The sequence below is a fragment of the Xyrauchen texanus genome, chromosome 11 (genome assembly GCF_025860055.1).
Source record: "Xyrauchen texanus isolate HMW12.3.18 chromosome 11, RBS_HiC_50CHRs, whole genome shotgun sequence".
NCBI classification, from domain to species: Eukaryota; Metazoa; Chordata; class Actinopteri; order Cypriniformes; family Catostomidae; genus Xyrauchen; species Xyrauchen texanus.
This window is the reverse complement of record NC_068286.1, coordinates 44452011-44473653: the sequence shown is the minus strand read 5'-3', so window position 1 is coordinate 44473653 and position 21643 is coordinate 44452011. Positions and strand designations below refer to the sequence as shown.

The 21643-nt window shown below is 38.0% G+C and overlaps 1 protein-coding gene across 4 annotated transcripts in view; it reads left to right on the top strand.

The window, feature by feature from the left end:
- LOC127651516 (glutamate receptor 2-like) overlaps positions 1-14893 on the top strand; it is a 40886-nt gene extending 25993 nt beyond the window's left edge. Inside the window, exons 9-16 of one of the 4 annotated variants that reach the window (XM_052137388.1) lie at positions 60-167; positions 255-461; positions 2024-2391; positions 2882-3080; positions 5185-5432; positions 7881-7995; positions 9766-9900; positions 13977-14893. In XM_052137388.1, coding sequence (XP_051993348.1) covers positions 60-167; positions 255-461; positions 2024-2391; positions 2882-3080; positions 5185-5432; positions 7881-7995; positions 9766-9900; positions 13977-14141 — 1545 coding nt within the window. In that variant the 3' untranslated portion in view covers positions 14142-14893. Of the gene's footprint in view, positions 1-59; positions 168-254; positions 462-2023; positions 2392-2881; positions 3081-5184; positions 5433-7324; positions 7440-7880; positions 7996-9765; positions 10016-13976 lie in introns of all 4 variants that reach the window. The other 3 variants (XM_052137385.1, XM_052137387.1, XM_052137386.1) reach the window with 3 other exon arrangements.
- Positions 14894-21643: the final 6750 nt, after the last annotated feature.

Genomic DNA, 21643 nt, shown 5'->3' with positions numbered 1-21643 from the left:
TGTTTTGTGTTCTATTCAAAAGTGCACTTTCTATTTCATGAATGTGTTAATTGGCTCAGATTGGTTACTGGAATGAGGTGGACAAAATGGCAGTCACAAAATCTGACCTTTTTCCCAATGACACTATGGGAATAGAGAACAAAACGGTTGTTGTGACAACAATCTTGGTAAGTGATTTTATACTTTGTTTTAAAGTTATATATTTCAATGTATGAGGCTATATTTCCATGCACTGTGCATGCATTTTTTTGTAGGAAGCACCGTATGTAATGCTGAAAAAGAATGCTGAGTTATTCACCGATAATGATCGTTATGAGGGATACTGCGTGGACCTGGCCGCTGAGATAGCAAAACATTGTCTGTTTAAGTACCAGCTGAGGATTGTGGCAGATGGAAAATATGGCGCACGAGATGCTGAGACCAAGATCTGGAATGGCATGGTTGGGGAACTGGTGTATGGGGTGAGAAGCTGAGTACACACATACACACATCTACACACTCACACACGAGGGAACTGTGGAGAAACACTAAAAACCAGCTCCAAGAAACACAGGAAACCTTTGCTGAAAAAAACAGCATAGCTTATAACCAACATATATTTTAAATGTGATTTTGGTGTGCTGGATTGCTTCCTCTAGATTGCTTAACAACAGACAACTGCCCTGCTCAGCAAGAGTGCCTTAGTTTACCATTTTAACCAGCAAAAATATGGTTCTTTACTAGCAGAGATGGAGTCAAGACCTGACCCTTAACGACCCAGACCAATACCAAACCCCCTAAAACCTGGAGCAATACCTGACCCCTTAAAACCCAGAGCAATTCCAGACCTCCTAAAAGCCACAGCAATACCAGACCACTTAAAATCCAGAACAACACCAGACCCCCTAAAACGCAGACCAATACCAGACTCCCTGAAACCCAGAGCAATACCAGACCCCCTAAAATACAGAGCAACACTGGCCCCTCTAAAACCCATACCATTACAGGCTCCCTGAAACCCAGAGCAATACTAGACCCCTAAAACCCAGACCAATATCATACTCACTGAAGCCCAGAGCAATACCAGACCCACTAAAACCCAGACCAATCCACAGTTTTCCTGACCAACCACTGAGCGGCACCTTGACACCTCTGTACTGTTTTCTGGTTCCGGTCTCCGTAAGGAGCAGTGTAAAAACTACAGAAACAAGCAATCAAATATTGACACCAGGTTCCAGAAGCCCAGAGAAATAATAGACCCCCTAAAACCCAGACCAATACCAGACTCCCTGAAATGTAGACCTATACCACACCCCCCTAAATCCCAGAGCAATACCAGGTCCTCTAAAGCCTATATCTAATCCCAGACTGGACACCTCAAGGCCCAGACCAAGACTTACTGGTGCAAGAACAAGGCTGTCCATTTTAATCCAGTGAAAAAGACAAATTAAATTGTATATAAAAAAATTCTGCCTATTATTTCAGACGCAGAGTCACTTTGTACAGTGGCATAGTAGCTTTTCAGAGCCACAGAATTGTTGCAAAATCTTGATAATTGTGAAGATACCACCCCAAACTGAGTACATTGGAAGTCAGACTGGGGTCTTGTGAACTTGATCCAGACCACGACTAAGTTCTGAGACCCAGACCAACACACCAATTAATGAGACCTGGACCAGTACCAAAGCTTTGTTTACTCAATGAGGTCTCAAGACCACAAGATCAATACTGCAATTCTATTCACTAGCTTATCCTACAAGACCACTTCCGTCTACTAGCTTCACCAGAAAGATCATGCTGGCCAAATACTGTAGCATGGCCATGCTTGGTCAACAGCTAGACCAACCCCAAACCAGCAAAACTCAGTCTAGTCCAGAGAACTTTATGCTGGTCTACGCTAGTCTTTTCAGCAGGGCCTGAAACTAGAAGACATATAAAAAAAAATTGCAAAAATTGGAACAGAAAACTCACACTGACTAACATATTTTATATTTGTGTGTTAGTTTCTCACTCACTTAATTCATTTTCTTTTCATTTTTGACAGAAAGCAGACATTGCTGTAGCTCCTCTAACCATAACTCTGGTCAGAGAGGAGGTGATTGACTTCTCTAAACCTTTCATGAGTCTGGGAATATCCATTATGATCAAGAAACCGCAGAAATCCAAGCCGGGTGTCTTCTCCTTCCTGGACCCGTTGGCCTACGAGATCTGGATGTGCATTGTATTTGCCTATATTGGAGTTAGTGTTGTGCTCTTTCTTGTTAGCCGCTTCAGTCCTTACGAGTGGCACACTGAAGAGTTTGAGGATGGGCAACTGGGGCCTAGCGAATCTACGAATGAGTTTGGCATCTTTAATAGTCTCTGGTTTTCTCTGGGTGCTTTTATGCAGCAGGGATGCGATATTTCGCCAAGGTTGGTGCATGCAGTGGCTGCTAATGCTAGCGTGTGGGGTGTGTTTTCGGCTTTGTGCATCAACGGTTTTCCTAAAATATCCGTGGTTTGTTTATGTTCACACTCCTGCAGCTCTTGCTTCAAATAGATATCCATGGAAATAATCTAGTTGCACTTTAGTGTTCCATGGGGAAGAAGAGAGAGCTAACACAGGATTAGAAATGTTTGATGGAAATTGAGATTTAAACTTCGGTTGGACATTTCTTCTGTGAACATGTACTCACTCGGTTGGGAACAGTAAGGTGCACAAAGTCGCCGTTTCCTGCCCTCTTGGAGTGGTACCGTGTTTCGGCTGCATATTCCCCATTCTCTCCAAAGTGAAGGGGTTTACAACATGACTAATAATGTTCTTTCTTTATTTACTGTTTTTATTTCTTTTGAGCTTGAGTTCCTAAATACTGTTTCTGTTGGTGTGAGCTTGTGTGTGGCTGACTTTGTTTGCTGTGTGTAGGTCCTTGTCTGGCCGCATAGTTGGTGGTGTGTGGTGGTTTTTCACCCTCATCATTATCTCCTCCTACACGGCAAACCTGGCTGCTTTCCTCACTGTTGAGAGGATGGTGTCACCTATTGAAAGTGCTGAAGACCTGGCCAAACAGACAGAGATTGCCTATGGAACACTGGATGCAGGCTCCACCAAAGAGTTCTTTAGGGTGAGATGCTGGAGCTGGACATTGTTGGGGTGATTCTATGGGACTTTTAGGGTTGATAGTTGCAGGTTGCTAGGGGGATGGACATTCTCATTCAAGAGAACATTTGATTGGACAAAAATCTGTAGAATGCGAGACAAGTAGGTTAGACCAAGTTGGGGTTGGTTGTCACATTTTTCATTCTTTTTTTAATATCTCTGGAGGAAAAAAAACATTAAGCTACCACAACTAAGTGCAGCTATAAGTTCTTAAGTTCTAAAAACCTTCAGTGTCACCAAATATATACTGACTTTATGTAATTAATTATTAAAGTGATGTTGTGCAATTATGCAGTGGTTGTGGGGTTAGTTGGCACAGTGTTAAAACTCAGTGAACACCAGAGACTCTTTAGCAGAGACGAGCTACTTCTATTTAAATGAATGGGAGAAATTGGAACACCCAACCAAGGAGCTCTAGTGCGGTCAACGGATGTAGAAAGGAAGTCCCGCCTTATATGTAAAAAAAAATAATCACCTTTTAGATACAGACATTGCCTGTCAATCAACTCGCTAACGCGTATTAGCTATACAAGCAGGGAAATTTGTGTGCTTTAGCATAGAATTAGATTTATGATTCCAATGCTATCAAATTTTATTGCTGATTTGAAATATGTTCTTTGATCGTAATATTGATCAATCATTTTAGAGATTTCAGTGACCTCCCATTCAAGTAGATAGGAGCTGCATTGGCATGACTGGAAATACCCTCCCGAGAATATTCCAAAGATGGCCGACAGTGAACTGACTTGCTAGAAAGACTTTGGTGAACACTCAGTGTTAAAGCAACACAGAAAAACAACAATAGTTTATTTTTAAACCAGGAATACAGAACTCAAAAGTTTTTCCTATATCATTAATGTGAGTAATGATTATGTAATTAATATGACTAAATTAATATGATTATGATTAATATATGATACATTTATGGTTTGGGATCAATATTATTATTATTTTATTTTTTTTACTGTTTCAACATAATGTGAACGGTTTGTCTTTATTTTTAATTTAAGAGTGTAATATATCATTACAGGCTTGCTAATGTGCCCAGTTATGTTGTATTTTGCCAGATATTCCAATCAGTGTCTTTTAATAATCCCAGATACAAGATATAATTACTACTACCCCAATAATCAATGCATGTCAATCATGGCAATCAATTTGGGCCAGTGGTAGCTCAGCGATTAAGGCTCTGGGTTCCTGACCGAAAAGTCGGGGGTGCAAGCCTCAGCACCGTCAAGATACCACTGTTGGGCCCTTGAGCAAGGCCCTTGACCCTATCTGCTCCAGGGGCACTGTTTCATGGTTGACCCTGCGCTCTGACCCCAGCTTAGCTGGGATATGTGAAAACAACTGCATTTCATTGGCTCTGTACCTGTACTCTGCACAATGACAATAAAGTTGAATAAAAAAAAAATCATATTTTCATATTTGTATTTCAGTGCAAAAACCTGAATCTTATTCAAGCAGGCAAAATCAGAGCTGAAAAAGTGCTGCGTATTTAAATTAAGTCATTGTCATTCCTTTTCACACAAACACGCCTCTTATATGTAAATTATATTCCTATTATTGATTGCACTTTATTCATAAATAAAGTAAAGCAGGCGGTAAACTGAATTTTATTATGATTGCGTACATTTTCAGTGTCCGTTCCATGTAGTCAAACACATTTTCGACATGTTAAAGAGATGATTCAGGTGTCTGGATCACAGTAGTGAAGGGATGCTGTACAGTCCTGGCAGAGTGGCTGCAGCATCTGCCGCGATACAAAGCTCAGAATCGGCCCAGAAGATCGGATTGTGCCTTGCAAATTGTGCTCCGCATGTATTTTGTGGGCATTTCTGCTCAGTTGCCTGATCTGCATAATTCTTTTATTGAAATAAACAGCACTTTTACCAGGTGCAATTCATTCTTCATTCTTGGATCTAATAGGAGAATGTTCATACAATTCCACCTCCTTCTGTCTTTTTCCTGTCAAAATAATCATCATTTCCTCACTATCCAGATTCTAAACCTCTTCTTTTGTTTTTCTCTATATCTTTGTCTCTGTCTTCCTTTTTCTCTTTACGCAGAGATCTAAGATTGCTCTTTTTGACAAGATGTGGCAGTACATGAAGAGTGCGGAGCCTTCTGTGTTTGTTAAAAACACAGTGGAAGGTGTTTTGCGTGTCCGAAAGTCCAAAGGCAAATATGCTTACCTTCTGGAGTCCACTATGAATGAGTACATCGAGCAGCGCAAGCCCTGTGATACCATGAAGGTCGGAGGGAACCTTGACTCTAAAGGCTACGGCATCGCTACACCCAAGGGATCTGCTTTAAGGTGGGTGGAGTAGTATAACAATATGGCCCATGTTGTTATAGTATCCCACCTACCCTGATGTAGGCCGGGGGTCCCTCTTTAAAATGAGGTAAACTAGGTAAACCGGCATTGAGTGTAGGGACAGATGGTAACCTAGGCAACTTAGGCAAAAACAGCAGTATAGCGAGTTACCAAGGCAACTGCAGAGATAGTGAGGTCCTTATAAAGCCTAGCTGACAGCTGGAGGTTACCTAGCAACAAGGGCTGGGCGATATAGCAAAAAACTCAAATATATATATATATATATATATATATATATATATATATATATATATATATGCATCATTATTTTTCATCCTTTTGATTCAGTTCAATACATGTCTCGATATGGAGTTTGAAATCTTCAACACTGAATATCTCAATATAATTGTTTTTGGGTTTTTTTGTCGGAGTAATTAAACCGCCATTGTTGCCAGGTGGATTCAGAATGTTTAATCTAAGAGCGAAAACAGTAATAATCTAGTTACAATCATTTTTTCCACACTATTTCTCAGCATAAACGCAACAAAGGACAATTTTCATTTATATGCATCAATATAACTGTGCATAGTAATTAAACATTTAATTTTACTAAAACATTTTAAATATATGCAAGACAGCTGAAAATATGCAACAAGACTTACATGAACTTTTTTGATTGATGACTCAAGGAAGTACTGTAGTTTTGCATCATATAATTGAAATGGACAGTTTGAACTGAGTCACGGAAGTGAACTGAGCTTTCCAAGACAAGACCCCAAAACTAAACGTAAAAATAAAAGACATGACGTACAAATATGAACAAAAGTCCACAAATACTAGTATAATGAATCTTTTGGAAACGCAATGGCCAAATGAAAAGTGAATTAAAACCGTTGCTATTTTCATGTGGTTAGCTTAATTGTATATTCCCAGCAAAATCATTGAGAATATTCAATATATTTCCCAGCCCTATTAGCAACCTGTTCTCTTAGAGGATATTGGCATAGAAGATGATAATGTTGTCTAAAACAAATTGTCAATATCTTAAAGTCACCAGAAGATAAATATACCCTCATAAAAAGCTTTAAGCTTAGCGAAGTTTAAACTATTTGTAACAGGTCACTGAACGCCATTATGAAATGCACATAAATGAAGTATAAAAATAATAGATTGTGATTCTTCTCCAGGAACTAAAAGTTACATTCAAGCTCAGTGAATAATTGAAGAGAATGTTTCAGATGCATTATTTCGAATAGTCCACAAGTTCAGAGGATTACTCATGTTTGCCATTTAATACGTTTTATTGAATGCATGTTTGTAATGACTGAAGCAATGGCCTCTTGCAACCAGACTGTGTTGGTATGACAAAAGCATCACTAATTGATAATCACTAATTAATCAATGCATGTGATTGAGCACTTGGTGTTTGAATGGTCATTGCATTTCTGAATGATTAAGCTGATGTTTCAGAGGCTGAAAACACAGTACTGTTTCTTGATAATGAATGCAGATGATGATGATGATGATGCACTGTTTGAACGATGCATGCCGTCTCTTTTGATTCTTCTAACCAGATTTGTCTGGCTCAATGGTTGGATTTCTGCTAATTGATTTGAGGATCTGTATGTGCGCTAATGTGATAATTGAAATCATTTCTGATCCTCCTCTGTTCTAGCCTCCTGCCTCAAGAGTTTTCGATTTAAAAAATAACTCTTAATGCTCGGCCACCTTATAGTTTAATGGGTTGTTTAAAGTCATTTTGATTGGTTGATTGATGGTTTGCCTAACCCAATGTTCCACTCATTAATTCTATACGACCTGTGGGGGGCGTGGCCCGCTGCAGCCCCGCCCCATCATACTGACTGACAAATATGTTTTATCATTTGTTTAAGAAACGCGGTAAACCTTGCAGTGCTAAAACTGAACGAGCAGGGGCTTCTGGATAAATTGAAAAACAAATGGTGGTACGACAAAGGAGAGTGCGGCAGCGGAGGCGGGGAGTCAAAGGTCAGACCCGTGCTTGAGATTTGGGTAAAAAATGAAATGAAAACATGTAAATGAGTAGAAAGCATTATCAGTGGTCCCAAGCAACGAGCCAAGTCACTTGATCAGACTGATTATAACCATCAGTTCCATTCAGTAATACACTGTAAGGGCTTTCTGCTCTAGCCTAAAAGTGATATTACTTTTGAATGTATAAAGACATATTCCCAGTGGTGTAGGGCTTGTAGGTGGCCACTGTCTCTGCTTCTTGCTCACGGCGATGAGTCTGTGCACATCTGGCACGGCAAAGCCGCGTTTGCCGAATGCCAAATGGAGCGCAGACTGCCGATCGCCACCACGCTCAGAGCTGAATCATTACCAGCGCTGTTAGCGAGTGCAAATGTTACTGACAATAACATAAAATAACATTGGTAATGTTATTTATGTTATTTCCCATACGCAAAGAACACCAGTTAACCTTGCAGTATTGAAACTCAGTGAGCAAGGCATCTTAGACAAGCTGAAAAACAAATGGTGGTACGATAAGGGAGAATGTGGAGCCAAGGACTCTGGAAGTAAGGTCAGTCACTGCAGGGTGTGTGTGTGTGTGTGTGTGTGTGTGTGTGTGTGTGTGTGTGTGTGTGTGTGTGTGTGTGTGTGTGTGTGTGTCTGTGTGAGCTTGTATTTATCACTTTGTGGGTACCAAATGTCCCCATAAGGATAGTAAAACCCGACATTTTTGACCTTGTGGGGACATTTTGTCGGTCCCCATGAGGAAAACAGCTTATAAATCATACTAAATTATGTTTTTTGAAAATGTAAAAATGCAGAAAGTTTTCTGTGAGGGTTAGATTTAGGGGTAGGGTTAGGTTTAGGGGATAGAATATAAAGTTTGTACAGTATAAAAACCATTATGTCTATGGAAAGTCCCCATAAAACATGGAAACACAACAAATGTGTGTGTGTGTGTGTGTGTGTGTGTGTGTGTGTGTGTGTGTGTGTGTGTGTGTGTGTGTGTGTGTGTGTGTGTGTGAAAACACTGTCTCTGTTTGGGTGATTTAAACCCAAGCATCCGCACACTGTGTCTATCTGTGTCTTTGATCCTGTTTACACCTGTTATTCAAATCTCAGACAATCAGATCACAAGTGATCAGTGGTAAATACCGGGGTAGCCAACAGGGGGTGGAACCGACCAAACCACTTTTGAAAGTAGTCAGCAATGCATGTGACTACATCGCATTTGTAGTGTAAACATTAATTCCTCCAAATAACATATAAAAACTGCCTGTTTGCTCGTCAATCAACCATAAAGCTAAAATCGAGGTTTTCAATTTTGAAGATTATGTGCAGCTTTAAAAGATATGACGGCGCTTGAGTGCCACGTTTAAAAAAAAATCGAGATTTTGAAAGTACGATTATAACATGACAAGAATAAAGCCATAATGTTTAAAAAAAAAAAATACTGTAGCATTACATTTGTTTTTATTTTGAGAATAAAGTACAAATTGGGATAATTAAGCCATAGCGACATGAAATCAAAGCAGTAATGTTTAACGATTATAGTCGAAAGTGTGCGCGCGTGTGTGTGTGTGTGTGTGTGAGTCCCTTACACAGATTTACCACCGCATGAAACAGCCTGACCTGTGTACAAATTAATGATGCCTATACAAGCTGGGATGTGATATAAACATACAGTAATGCATGCAAGAGACACACATAGTAAATACATAATCATCATTTATCCACACAAGTGCATTTCACACACTCAGAAACACACACATACACATACCTGTATAGGCTCAGAATATCCTTGTGCTCCTTTTCTGTATTTATATGTGCTTTATTGGCAACTTGTCCTGTTCTTTTTTTTTAATTACTTTTTTATCTCTTTTACGTTCTCTCTTTCTCCCTCCTATCTCTCTCCCTCTCTTTCCCATGCGGTCTCTCCTTGTCCATCACCAATGCTGTAAATGTTGTTTGTATATTTGCCTATTACTTAAGCTATCTTTAATTGCAATTCTGTAGGTGGCGTCTTTTTCCTTCGTTATGTGCACACACTACACAGTACTTTGTCTTAACTGTATTTCGTAGACATCTACGTGTTCTATGTGATTTACTAATACACTTACACTCAGTATACACACACGCACACATAAACAGCTTTAATGTTTAAATATTGTTTGGTCTGAACTGTTTTTTATACATTTGTAATCAGTAACTGCACAATCTAGAGAAGTTACATTTTATATCGTAATCAGTTAAATTAAAATACACTCATAATCAGCTGTATTGACGTACTGTCATTTTTTTTATACCTTCATTTTGACCTTTGGCCTTCAACCCCTTGCAGGAGAAGACTAGTGCTCTCAGCCTGAGTAACGTTGCGGGAGTCTTCTACATCCTGGTGGGCGGTCTTGGGTTGGCTATGCTGGTCGCTCTGGTGGAGTTTTGCTACAAGTCTCGCGCAGAGGCCAAGCGCATGAAGGTTGCCAAGACTCAGGCTCTAAATCCCTCCTCTTCCTCGCAGAATTCTCAGAATTTTGCTACTTATAAGGAAGGGTACAACGTTTATGGGCTGGAGAGTGTTAAGATCTAGTGGGGTAGGAACGGCAGAGAATAGTCTATTCACAATTGTCTTGTTTCTTGTCATTTTGCCGCATTGCCAAATGCCTCAGCGCCACTGCACGATTCTTCAGGCATCACACTGATGTGCATTTGTCAAATATTTAAAGGGGTCATATCATAATCATAATCATTTCATTTGTTTTTATTGATGAGTTTTAGTTTGAAGTCTGAGTTGAGATTGACAATGACCATTTCCTCATGACGACCTCTTTGACCATTAGAATATAGCCATTTTTTGCTTCTTTAACTTAAAGACATCTATGTATGATTGATTATTCCGGGTTCAATGCAGGTTAAGCTCAATCGACAGGCCTAATGTTGATTACCACAAAAATGTATTTAGACTCGTCCCTCCTTTTCTTAAAAAAAAATATAAAAATCGAGGTTACATTGAGGCATTTACAATGGAAGTGAATGTTGCCACATTTTGGAGGGTTTAAAGGCAAAAATGTGAAACTTACCATTTTATAAAAGAGCTTTAATTCTATCGGGAAGACACGCAGGCTTGAGTGAAGTTTAAGATGCCATTTATTTGATAAATAAAGCATAGGCCCCGTCCGGCGGTCCGAGGGAGTTGTAACCGGAACCGTCATGTCCTGCCGGAGATAAGAGGCAGGGGCGAGGAGCCTACCCCCGTGCGGGACAGGGCTCAACTGGTGGTGGTGGGGTGGTGGAGGTTGCCGTGTTAGCACACTGAAACAGCAATGTGATAGATTGTGAGCGGACTTATAAAGCAATGGCTTACATGTGATTGGCTAGGAATTACCCAGCTAATGAAGTGATGATGTACAGCTGCTAGTCTTCCCGCTAGAACTACGCTGCGCTTCCATTTCTTCAGTTGGTCAATTTTACAGTCATTTTAGGGTTTTAGGGTTTGTTGACTACATCGTCATGGCAACGAAGTTGTAAAATTGGCTATAACTTTACAAGAAAAGGTTAGTAAGTGATTTAAACACTAAAATCATGTTTGCACACATGTTGTTTATGTTTTGTGACTATACTTTTGAAACAGTTAGTATTTTAACGTTCAGAAACTGGCTCCAATCACATCCATTGCAAGTGCCTGACTGTCACCTCGATTTTTGCTTTTTTTTTTAAGAAAAGGAGGGGCAAGTCAAAATACATTTTTGTGGTAATCAACATCATGCCACAAATGCTGTCGATTGGGCTAAACCCGGAACATTCTTTTAACATAAAAAGAGAAGCAACGCTTACTCATAGGTTTGCTGTTGGGTCCAATATGCAGGGATGGATTAACAACCAGGCCAATGGGGCCAGTGCCCAGGGGCCCTTGACTACCAGGGGCCCTTGGCTGCCCGGGGGGGGTGGGGGGGGGTCCTGGGCTATAAGGTTGCGCGACCCCCCCACCCCCGCTCGAAAACCCATCAACAATGAAAACAACTTTTGATAGCCAGCAAACAACTTTTGGCCATGAAAACGAGTGCTAATTGGTCCCAGGGCCTTTGCGAGTCATAATCCATCCCTTCCAATGTAGTCTACCTTGTCTCATAGAATCATGTTACTATACCTTTATTTTTGCTAAATGATATGTCGCTCGATGTACATATCAAGAAAAAAAAATTAGAAGTGCTTCTCAAGCCAAAGTTCATAATGCTGTGATCTTTTGACAGTATATGTATAACAGCAGATGCTAGACAAATTAAGGAGCAGCCAATAGTTTATCAACTTTTACACCCTCCTCATGACTGGGCGGACTAAGTTTCTGAACACCGTATAGCTATCATTCGCCAGTGTCAGAAATGTGTGTCTAACCGTTTTGTATATCTTTGAAGCTTGGTTTCTACAGATAATCTGTTGTTCTGAAACTTAATGTTTTCACATAGAATAACAAACTATTTTAAAAGATCAAGGAAATTGTATTTTCTATTATGATATTACCCCTTAAAAAACCTAATTGTGACATGACGGTTTTGGTGAACTGTGCATCTAGGCATATCTGATCAAAAATATTAAAGAAATTATGTAAAGATGGACAAAGGATATGCAAGAGGGTAAAATGTACAAATAAGAAGGGGGTTGAATGAACTTAAAAGTTGGATGGTTCATAGAGGAATCAATTATTTGAGGTCATTTTGATCAGTGATATCATTCTCTTCATCATTGACGTCATATTTTTCGTTTGCATATCATCATTGACACTTGAAGTTGTTTGTGGATTGGCTTCCCCGCTTGCTTTTGATATAAAGCTCTGCCATTTTGCTCTGTGAAAAACCCATTAGCTGTCAGTCATTCTCCACCCCATCTGCTCTTCATGAAACATTTACAGTTTATGTAAACGTAATAGATTTATCAAATATACAGTGAGCCCAAAAAGTATTTGGAAGCATAAGTCAAGTTGCATCTGCAAACAAATGAACCTAGAGCTTTTCTCAGAACTAGCCATTTTTGCAATTAATTTTTATTTACAAAACTGAATGAAGTCAGTTTCCCTCAAGTTCATCATATTAACTATTGATATGTTTTACAAGAAAGTGTCTAAATATTTTAGTCTTAATTTTGCCAATATACAGTGTATGTATATATATATATACACATACTAACTAGTAAATTTTTTTAAATGAGGAAAAACTGTGTACAGTCATAAAAAACACATTTGTGCATGGAACTACATTCTTACGCGACGGATCAGAATCTGCCGTTGCTAGTTCAAACCAAATTATGCGTCCAAGCCTCGGTTAGTAATTCAAAAATGTCACTTCAGAAATAGTATCATGGCTTGTAATGTTTCGAACAATTTATTGGATAAATAAGGACGGATGTGTGTGCGTGCGTGCGTGTGCACACGTGTGTGTGAGAGAGATGGAGAGTGTGTGATCACCTTTTGCCACTCCCAACCAGAGATGCTGTCAGCTTTCTGAAGATTATCTTTCTCAGTGGAAAAATAGCATCCAATCGGGGGTATTTCTCCCGATTTCGCGGTAGCTGGTTTGCAAGAGTCGATCACTACAGAAACCGCAATGTCTTCCGCCATTTTAAACAGCACCCATTGTGTAATTAAATGGTCTGTTGTGTCTCACTGCTGTGATGAGCCATAATGCTGAAGTTGTTTGTTTAAAGCTATTTCCTAGCTTTAGTAGTAGTAATAAAAGCGATCATTAAGAGCTGTTGTATGTAGACGTGGATTGACTTCATGTCACCTAACTGGCTCATATTACACACAAAGTTTCTTTTGCCACCATCTGCTGGCTAACATATATAATGTAAAATAAAAAAGACAAACCGTAGCTCTTAACACATCTGCACTGCTCTTATACATTAGTTTGGATGACGGGCACAAGTTGAGTGATACACACACAGTGAGGCGTCGGCATGCTGATGGTGTCAGACCATCAGTGCTCATGGAACGTCTCTCGTCCAATCAGATTCGAGGACCGGAACTATCTGTTGTGTATAGATATATATAATATCTTATGTGTTTTAGCATTAAAAATGTAACAAACTTCTTGTAAAATGTTTTGTTTAAAAAGTGTTAATTAATAATATATGAATTGTAATATTTTTTTGATAATTTTATTTATAATTATTTAAATATTATATTCGAAATTAGCTTCATTTTGGAGCCTTTCGCAGTAAATATTGCTGTGCGATTAATTGCGCTGATTTCAATTGATTAATCGGCATGTGATTAATTCAATAACATTTTAGAATTTTTTGACATCCCTAAACAAATTTTGGGAAATATATGCCACTTGTTTTGCTATTTTGTTATGTAATGTAGAGACAGTCATAACATTTGGCTTAAGTGTTCAGATACTTTTTGGGGTCACTGGATATCTGTATTTCAGATTCAGATCACACACTCCATAAGATTAATAAACATATCTGTGTTTTCTCTTTCTCTGTGTGTATGTGTGTGTTTGGGCTTGTTCGCTGTGTGTTTATATATTGTTTGTGTGGGTGTGTGTTTGGAAACAGATGACGTTCACAGATGCTATGCGCAGTAAGGCCAGGTTGTCTATAACAGGCAGTACAGGGGAGAACGGGCGAGTGCTGACTCCAGACTTCTCTAAAGCCGTCCATGCTGTGCCGTACCTGAGACCTGGCATGGCAATGCCTCTGAGTATGAGCGAGCTGTCCTGAGTGCCTTACACACACACACACACTTACATACGCACACTGTTGCAAGCATGCTTTACCCACACTTTCATACATATACACACGTGTACATATTCTGACACATTTACACACACACAGACACACACACAACACTATATATACACATATAAATGCTTAAATACTCAATATACAATGAATCACAAATATCATCTACGCACAGGATGTCAGATCTATATTGCACATGAACATATTCATGCAAAGACACTCTTTCACTGAGGTGATTTTCTTTCTGTTCAGTGCATTTGTTTTTTGAACATTGTTGATGTGTACAATCAACATTTACATGCATAATAACATGTTGATAGGCAGGCATATAAAGATAAACTGGTACATTGCTATGTGTACATATGCATACAAAATCCACAAACCTTGTGTTGGCACACTGCTATAACGTTTTATGTTGTTTACATTTTACATAACAGCTTTTCAAGCATATGCTCACAATATAACCTCATTTTATAACGCTCATACATTCACACACAAACAGACAGACACACTTTTGTCTGACTGCTTCAGTTTTCATCAACATTTGTCACATTGTAAGAAATGACATGCAATGCTGCACTGAGAAACAACTGTACACATTGAAATTAATTTATATGGCAAGAATTCCACATCTGTTTCCATAGCAACATGTTTTTGGAATCTCTGATTCTCAACAATTCAAGCACACTTGAAACATCTGCATCAAATGTGATTTTGTTTACTGGATCAACATGATGATATATAATAATATATATATATATATATATATATATATATATATATATATATATATATATATATATATATGAAAAGTTTGACTTGAATCATTTATTATCATATGAGCTATGTATAATATATGATGTATATAATTATACTTTTGTTAATTTGATGTTATTGTTACCATGAAAATGCTTGACTTAAAGAAAAAAGAAGATTTTTCTTCTCACTGGTTTGATTTGTTGAAAATGTGATGTTGATATTTTATCACTGTGTTCTGATCCTGTTTTTCTTGCCTATGGATGATGCAAGCAGATGTTTTATACAGTAACTCTATTGATTTAAAAAAAGACAAAAAAACTTGAAAGAGTATTTACCTTCTGCATTTCACATTTCAGATGGTATATTAGAAGTGTTTATTGAGATATTGATTAAAATGGATCTTTATATGAATATATTAACTTCGTAATATATTATTATACCCCAGAATGCCAAATATTAATGTGTGCCAAACAGTGTTGGGTGTAATGCATTACTATTTGCATAATTTCATTGAAAAAAAAAAGTAAAGTAAGGGATTACTCTTTATTTTTTCAGTACTTTAATTACAGTTACTTCTGATGTAATTACATTAAATACTGTATAGACTATAGAGCAATTCTATATAAAGCAATAGTGGGTTTAAAACTAAATTTTAATGTCTAATGTTAAAATATATGCTTTCTAATTTAACACTGCCCCTTTAAATTGTTCGGCCAGTTCATGAATAATTTATTAGATTTTATATGATTTATTTGTTGAGGTCGATAAGGGTTTTAGAAAGTAATTAGTAATAAGTAATGCAATTACTTTTCAGACAGAGTAATTTGTACAGTAATCTAATTACACTGTAGAAGATGTCATTAGTAGTTAGTAATGAATTACTTTTTTAGAGGAACACCCAACTCCGGTGCCAAAATATGTCAAGGCATTACAGATGCATTTGTTAATATTTTGTGTCTGTACAGGAAAATGTAAAGACTGACATCAACACCACTCAAAAGGGTGTGTGATTTATTATTTGTCCTTTCTTTTCTTTTTAATATCAAACACTACGATATGCAGTTTAACTGTGAAACGCATGAGCTTAAGTTATCCTTGTGTTATAAAAGCGATTAATAAGATGAGTATACCACTAACATTAGTTGACTAGAACTTTAACTTACGTAATGAAGTTATGATCTGAAGGCTAAGAGATGGAGACGGTTATAGATAGATATATTGATAATTAATTTGATAAAGTATATGCCAATCACCCTTTTCTATGCCATGCTGTGTAACTGAAACATTGTTCATTAGTTTTATATGTATATGTACTGTATGTGTAAATAGAAACCATTCATATGTATAACTCCAATGTACACAGACGCACAAGAGGATTGCTCATATTGTGCATTTGGGAGTATGTTTGGGAACATACTCTAGTTTTCTGTGCAAAACCTGAGCATAGTGCTAAGCTGTCTCTCACATACCGCCACACAAATGGACTCGTCATCACTTGCATAATTTGAGTTGGAGAGTCTGCCATGGGATGAAATGGAGGACATTTTTCTAAATGGAATGTGGACTGATTGCTTTATTTTTTGGAATCTTTTGGAATAAACAGAGACTGAGAATCCTCTGATCTTCTTCTGGTTTCCTCTGTCATTGGAAGAAGAATACATGAGTTTACATGGGATTTGATGAGAAGCAGTCATTTGTGCACATCCACACACACATATTTACACATAAATTGACATAATTCTTTCTGTATTAGAAAATGACGATCACCATCCTCAGGAGGTCAAACAAAAAATAATTTGTTATGTTTTTGCATTTTTATTCATTTTAAATGAGGTTTTTGCAACACTGTTACCAACAGGTTGGACATGATTAAATATAGTTTATAACCAAAACTAAATAAATGGATGGACATCCAAATCAAGTTAACAAAATTCATCAAATTAAAAAGATAATATTTAATAACTGTGCCAGAATTAAAGCTAACTAGTTTGGGACCAAATGTTGGTTTGTAGTTAATAATAAATTAGAATTTGCAATAAGGATATTTGTTGTTTTGTTTAACATAAATTTGGGAACAGGGTTAAAGGCTGGACTGGACTAATACAGTCAACAGTAACTGAGAAAATGTAATGAGACTATTTACTCACTGTAATTCTCTACAAATGTTACTTACATGTATGTGTCGTAATTAGGTTCAGTAAGGTTTTGTAATAGGGGAAATTTGCAGTAACAGGGGTCAAAATGTGCGACAAAGCTCAATATTAAGGGTTTTTAGTTATTAAATATAGTTAAAAAAAAACATTTTAAATAACAGTATATAGAGGCATATATTTAAAAACAAAAAAGATAGGGATGTCTAACGTTTTATATATATATGTATATACACACAGAGTACACACACTCACTGACCACTTTAGTTAGGTGGTACACCTACTTATTCATGCGGTTACCTAATTAGCCAATCGAATGGTAGCAGTGCAATGCATAAAATCAAGCAGATACGGGTCAGGAGCTTCAGTTAATGTTCACATCAACCATCAGTGATTTGGAGTGTGGCATGATTGATGGTGCCAGATGGGTCAGTTTGAGTATTTCTGTAATTGCTGATCTCCTGGGATTTTTCATGTGCAACGGTCTCTAGAGTGTACAGAGAATGGTGCAAAAAACATCCAGCGAGCGGCAGTTCTGCAGACGGACATTAACAGCTTGTTAATGGAGGAGAGTGGCCAGACTGGTCCAAGCTTAAAGGAAGATGACAATAACCCAAATAACCACACGTTACAACAGCACCATGCAGAAAAGCATGTCTGAACGTACAGCTTGTCGAACTACAGCAGCAGAAGACCGCTCCGGGGACCACTACTGACAGCTAAGAACAGGAAACTGAGGCTGCAGGCTCAACAAAACCTGGATGGTAGACGATTGGAAAACCATTGCTTTGTCTGATCAATCTCGACTTCTGCTGTGACATGGAGATGGTAGACCCACTGCAGACTCAGCTTTCTGTTCTTGGCTGACAGAAGTAGAACCCAACTTGATCTTCTGCTGTTGTAGCCCATCCGCCTCAAGGTTCGACGTGTTGTGCATTGGGAGATGCTATCTTGCTTACCACAATTGTACAGAGGGGTTATCTGAGATACCTTTCTGTCAGCTTGGATCAATCTGATCAGTGGTTTCAGAACTTTTTTCTCCATTCTGATGGTTGATGTGAATGTTAACTGAAGCTCCTGACCAATATCTGCATGGTTTTATGCATTGCACTGCTGCCACATGATTGGCTGATTAGATAATCACATGAATAAGTAGATGTAAAGGTATACCTAATAAAGTGGTCCGTGAGTGTATGTGTGTATATATATTTACACAAATACCCAAACACACACACACACCATTATAAGTATTATTGAATATATATAATGCATGTCAAAATGATGACATTGCATGATTTTAATTGGTGGATTCAGTCCAGAAGGTCAGGACCTTTGACACAGGACTGGCCAAAATCATCATTTTAAGTGGGGCTATATAGATATTTGGTGTTTAAAATTGGTTACTTTTCGTGCCAGATTAGCTTAATAGATAAGAGTATATCTAAGTTCACACAAAAGAGCATGGGATTTGTGCCTGCAATTAGGACATAAAAGTGTACCATATTCATGGAAATACCAAATACAGAGAAACACGTAGCGATTATCATTGGGTGACTGTTTTCTCTACCATTTTAGTGGGGCACTAACATAGCTCAGAGCTGATGAAAGAGGTTTGTTGATATCTTCAAACGAAAAGTGCTTCAAGCAACTTGCATTGTACACAGGAACAGATGTGACCCTCTTCAGTCTGTACTGGGGACACAGTGCTTCCATATGCTCACAAACAGGCTATAGTGGTTTTGTGTGTCTGATTGTATGATGTGTAGATGAATTTTGGGGGGAGAAATTGCCTACATAGATGCGTTTTTGCTTTCTTATAAATCAGCGAAGGCCCTGCTGCCTCTTGCCTGTTATTGCAGGTAATGCCACTGTAATGCCATGTCCTGGGATACACACACAGACACACGCGGTCTCTTTTCAGACAAGGCTCCCAGGCAAACAGGCTGGCGTAGCAGCTGCAGCTCAGCAGTTGAGTTTCTTCTTGCTGTGCCTAGTTCCTTATCAGCATCATCAGCCAATGAGAAATTTGTATTCTCATATAGCCAAGCATAGTCTGTTATTACAGCCAATTAACGCTCAGCATCAGATTAATTAGCGAAATACATTGTGGTATCAGTTTGTAATGATGGTGGCGTTCATGGTTGCAAATTATTGACTGGCTTTCAGTTGATTGCACTTAATACATCTTAGTAAAATGTAGTCTAAAAAACAGCTTAGTATGTTTATATAGCATATTATATAAACATTAACAGATAAATAATACATAGAATTAGTAAAGGTTTATTAATAGGGTAAAATCTAAGAAAGTTTACAAAGCCTTACATTTTTGTCTCCTAACATACATTGGTCTTGTTAACTATCTATAAACAATGTGTCTTAGCTGAAGGTTTTATTAGTTGAAAGCCCTCAGAATACTTGAAATACAGTGCATGAGTTGTATGACTAATTTTACGATGCTCTAATGGTTTTTTTGGAGCTTGACTGCCCCTGCCCCCATTCACTTGCTCTGTTTGCAAGGGAGCAGCTTGAACATTCTTCAGAACCTCTTTTGTGTTCCATAGAAGAAAGTCATAAAAGTTTAAATGACATGAAGGTGGGTCAATAAGTTAATGATGACTATGAGTATGAATATAGAGTTGCAATGCTGGGAGGAGCCATCTGGGCAACTGGTAATTTAGGATTATTTATAGTGCTGGTATACAACGCCAAATCCAAAAAAGTGGGCACAGTATGGAAAATGCCAATAGTGTGATTTGTACATTTCATTCACCCTATGCTATATTGAAAGCACTACAACAACACATGATTTGATGTTTTACCTTGTTGATTTAATTGTTTATTTGAAAATATACTCTCATTAAAATCTGAATGCAGCACAATCCAGAAAGTTGGTTAAACTGAGCGTTTACCACTGTATAACATCACCATTTCTTCTAATATGTCTAACACTTACCCAAATTAAGCATTTGGGTACTTAAGACACAAGTTTATTAAGTTTAGAAAGCAGAATTTTCCCATATTCATCCATTATGTGGTCAGGGCTGCAGACAGGTCAATCTAGCACCCGCACTCTCTGCTTACACAGCCATGCACTTGTAATCCGGGCGGTATATCGTTTGGCATTGTCCTGCTGGAAAACCACTTCTGGATCTCTGATCCCTCAGACAGTACTGTCTAAAAACCATCATGCATCTGTAATGGATATCATGAGGTAGTCTCAGGAATACTTTGGTAAACCTTTGTCAGTCAACACGATTCACCACTACATCCACAGATGCAAATTAAAGATGCTATATGTAATATTTTTACTGTACTAAATAATACAATTACCATAATATGTCATTAGAGAATTAGGAAACATGCTAAGTTGAAATACTGGCTTTTCCGATAACAATGCTACAGTTAAGCTAAGTTTCCATTCCTGGCCGGAAAAGACCATCCATGCTATTATCAGCGTCATGTCCAAACAATTGTCTGTCATTGTATGGGGTGTGAGCGGTCCGAGCGAGCATAGCGTGATTTTCTGAAAGGCGCTCCCCGCTCTGGAGGAAATATTACCTTTCCGCTCTCTCTATGCCCTGCGCACATGCTCTGGGTGCATCTTATCATGTGGCTCGCTGTGCATGACACTGCGAAGACTCACAGCATGTGGAGACTCATGCTATTCTCCGCGATCCACGCACAACTTACCACGTGCCCCATTGAGAGGGAGAACCACTAATCACGACCACGAGGAGCTTACACCATGTGACTCTACCCTTCCTAGCAACCGGGCCAATTTGGTTGCTTAGGAGACCTGGCTGGAGTCACTCAGCACACCCTGGATTTGAACTCGTGACTCCAGGGGTGACAGACAGCGTCAATACTCGCGGAGCTACCCAGCACCCAAGGAAGCATATTTTTAGAATTATAATTTTTTTTGGCATTGTGACTAACACATTACTTGAGTTTTTTGTAATAATTTTTTTATTCCTATAATCCTTGATGATTCTCAATACAGTAATACAGAACTTTTTTTCCTGTATTGTAAACAATTATGTAATGCAGTGCAGTTAATTTGATCTTCATTCATAACAGTACAACAAATAACACCATGCTAAATACAAAATTGTATTTGCGTTATAGTAAAGAAAGTATGATTTTTTTTGTTGTTGTTGTTGTTGTTGCATTGTCGTTATTTGTCAGAAAATGTACTTAATCGTGAAAATAATGTCCGAATACAAAGTTCATAATGATCCTTAAAGCAGGTTTGATTTTCTTACATACTCAAACTTGAATTTGGGTGAAATATGACCCAAACATGCTCTTGACGAGTTTTTGAGACTATTTTTTATTTCTTTATCAGTGCAATAACTGTTTCCAAAATATGTCAGTGATCGAAGTTCTGTAAATTTTTTTAATGTTAATGTTCTGTTCATGTTTTTTTCTTGCAAAAGGGAAATTAATATTCAAACACGAATGCTGTCATTTTAATAAAAAATTATATTTGTAATAAACATGCAGCTTAGATATCTATACATAAATGCAGTCGTGTAATTATGCAGATTTGTGTGAAATTGCAGATTGTGCAGT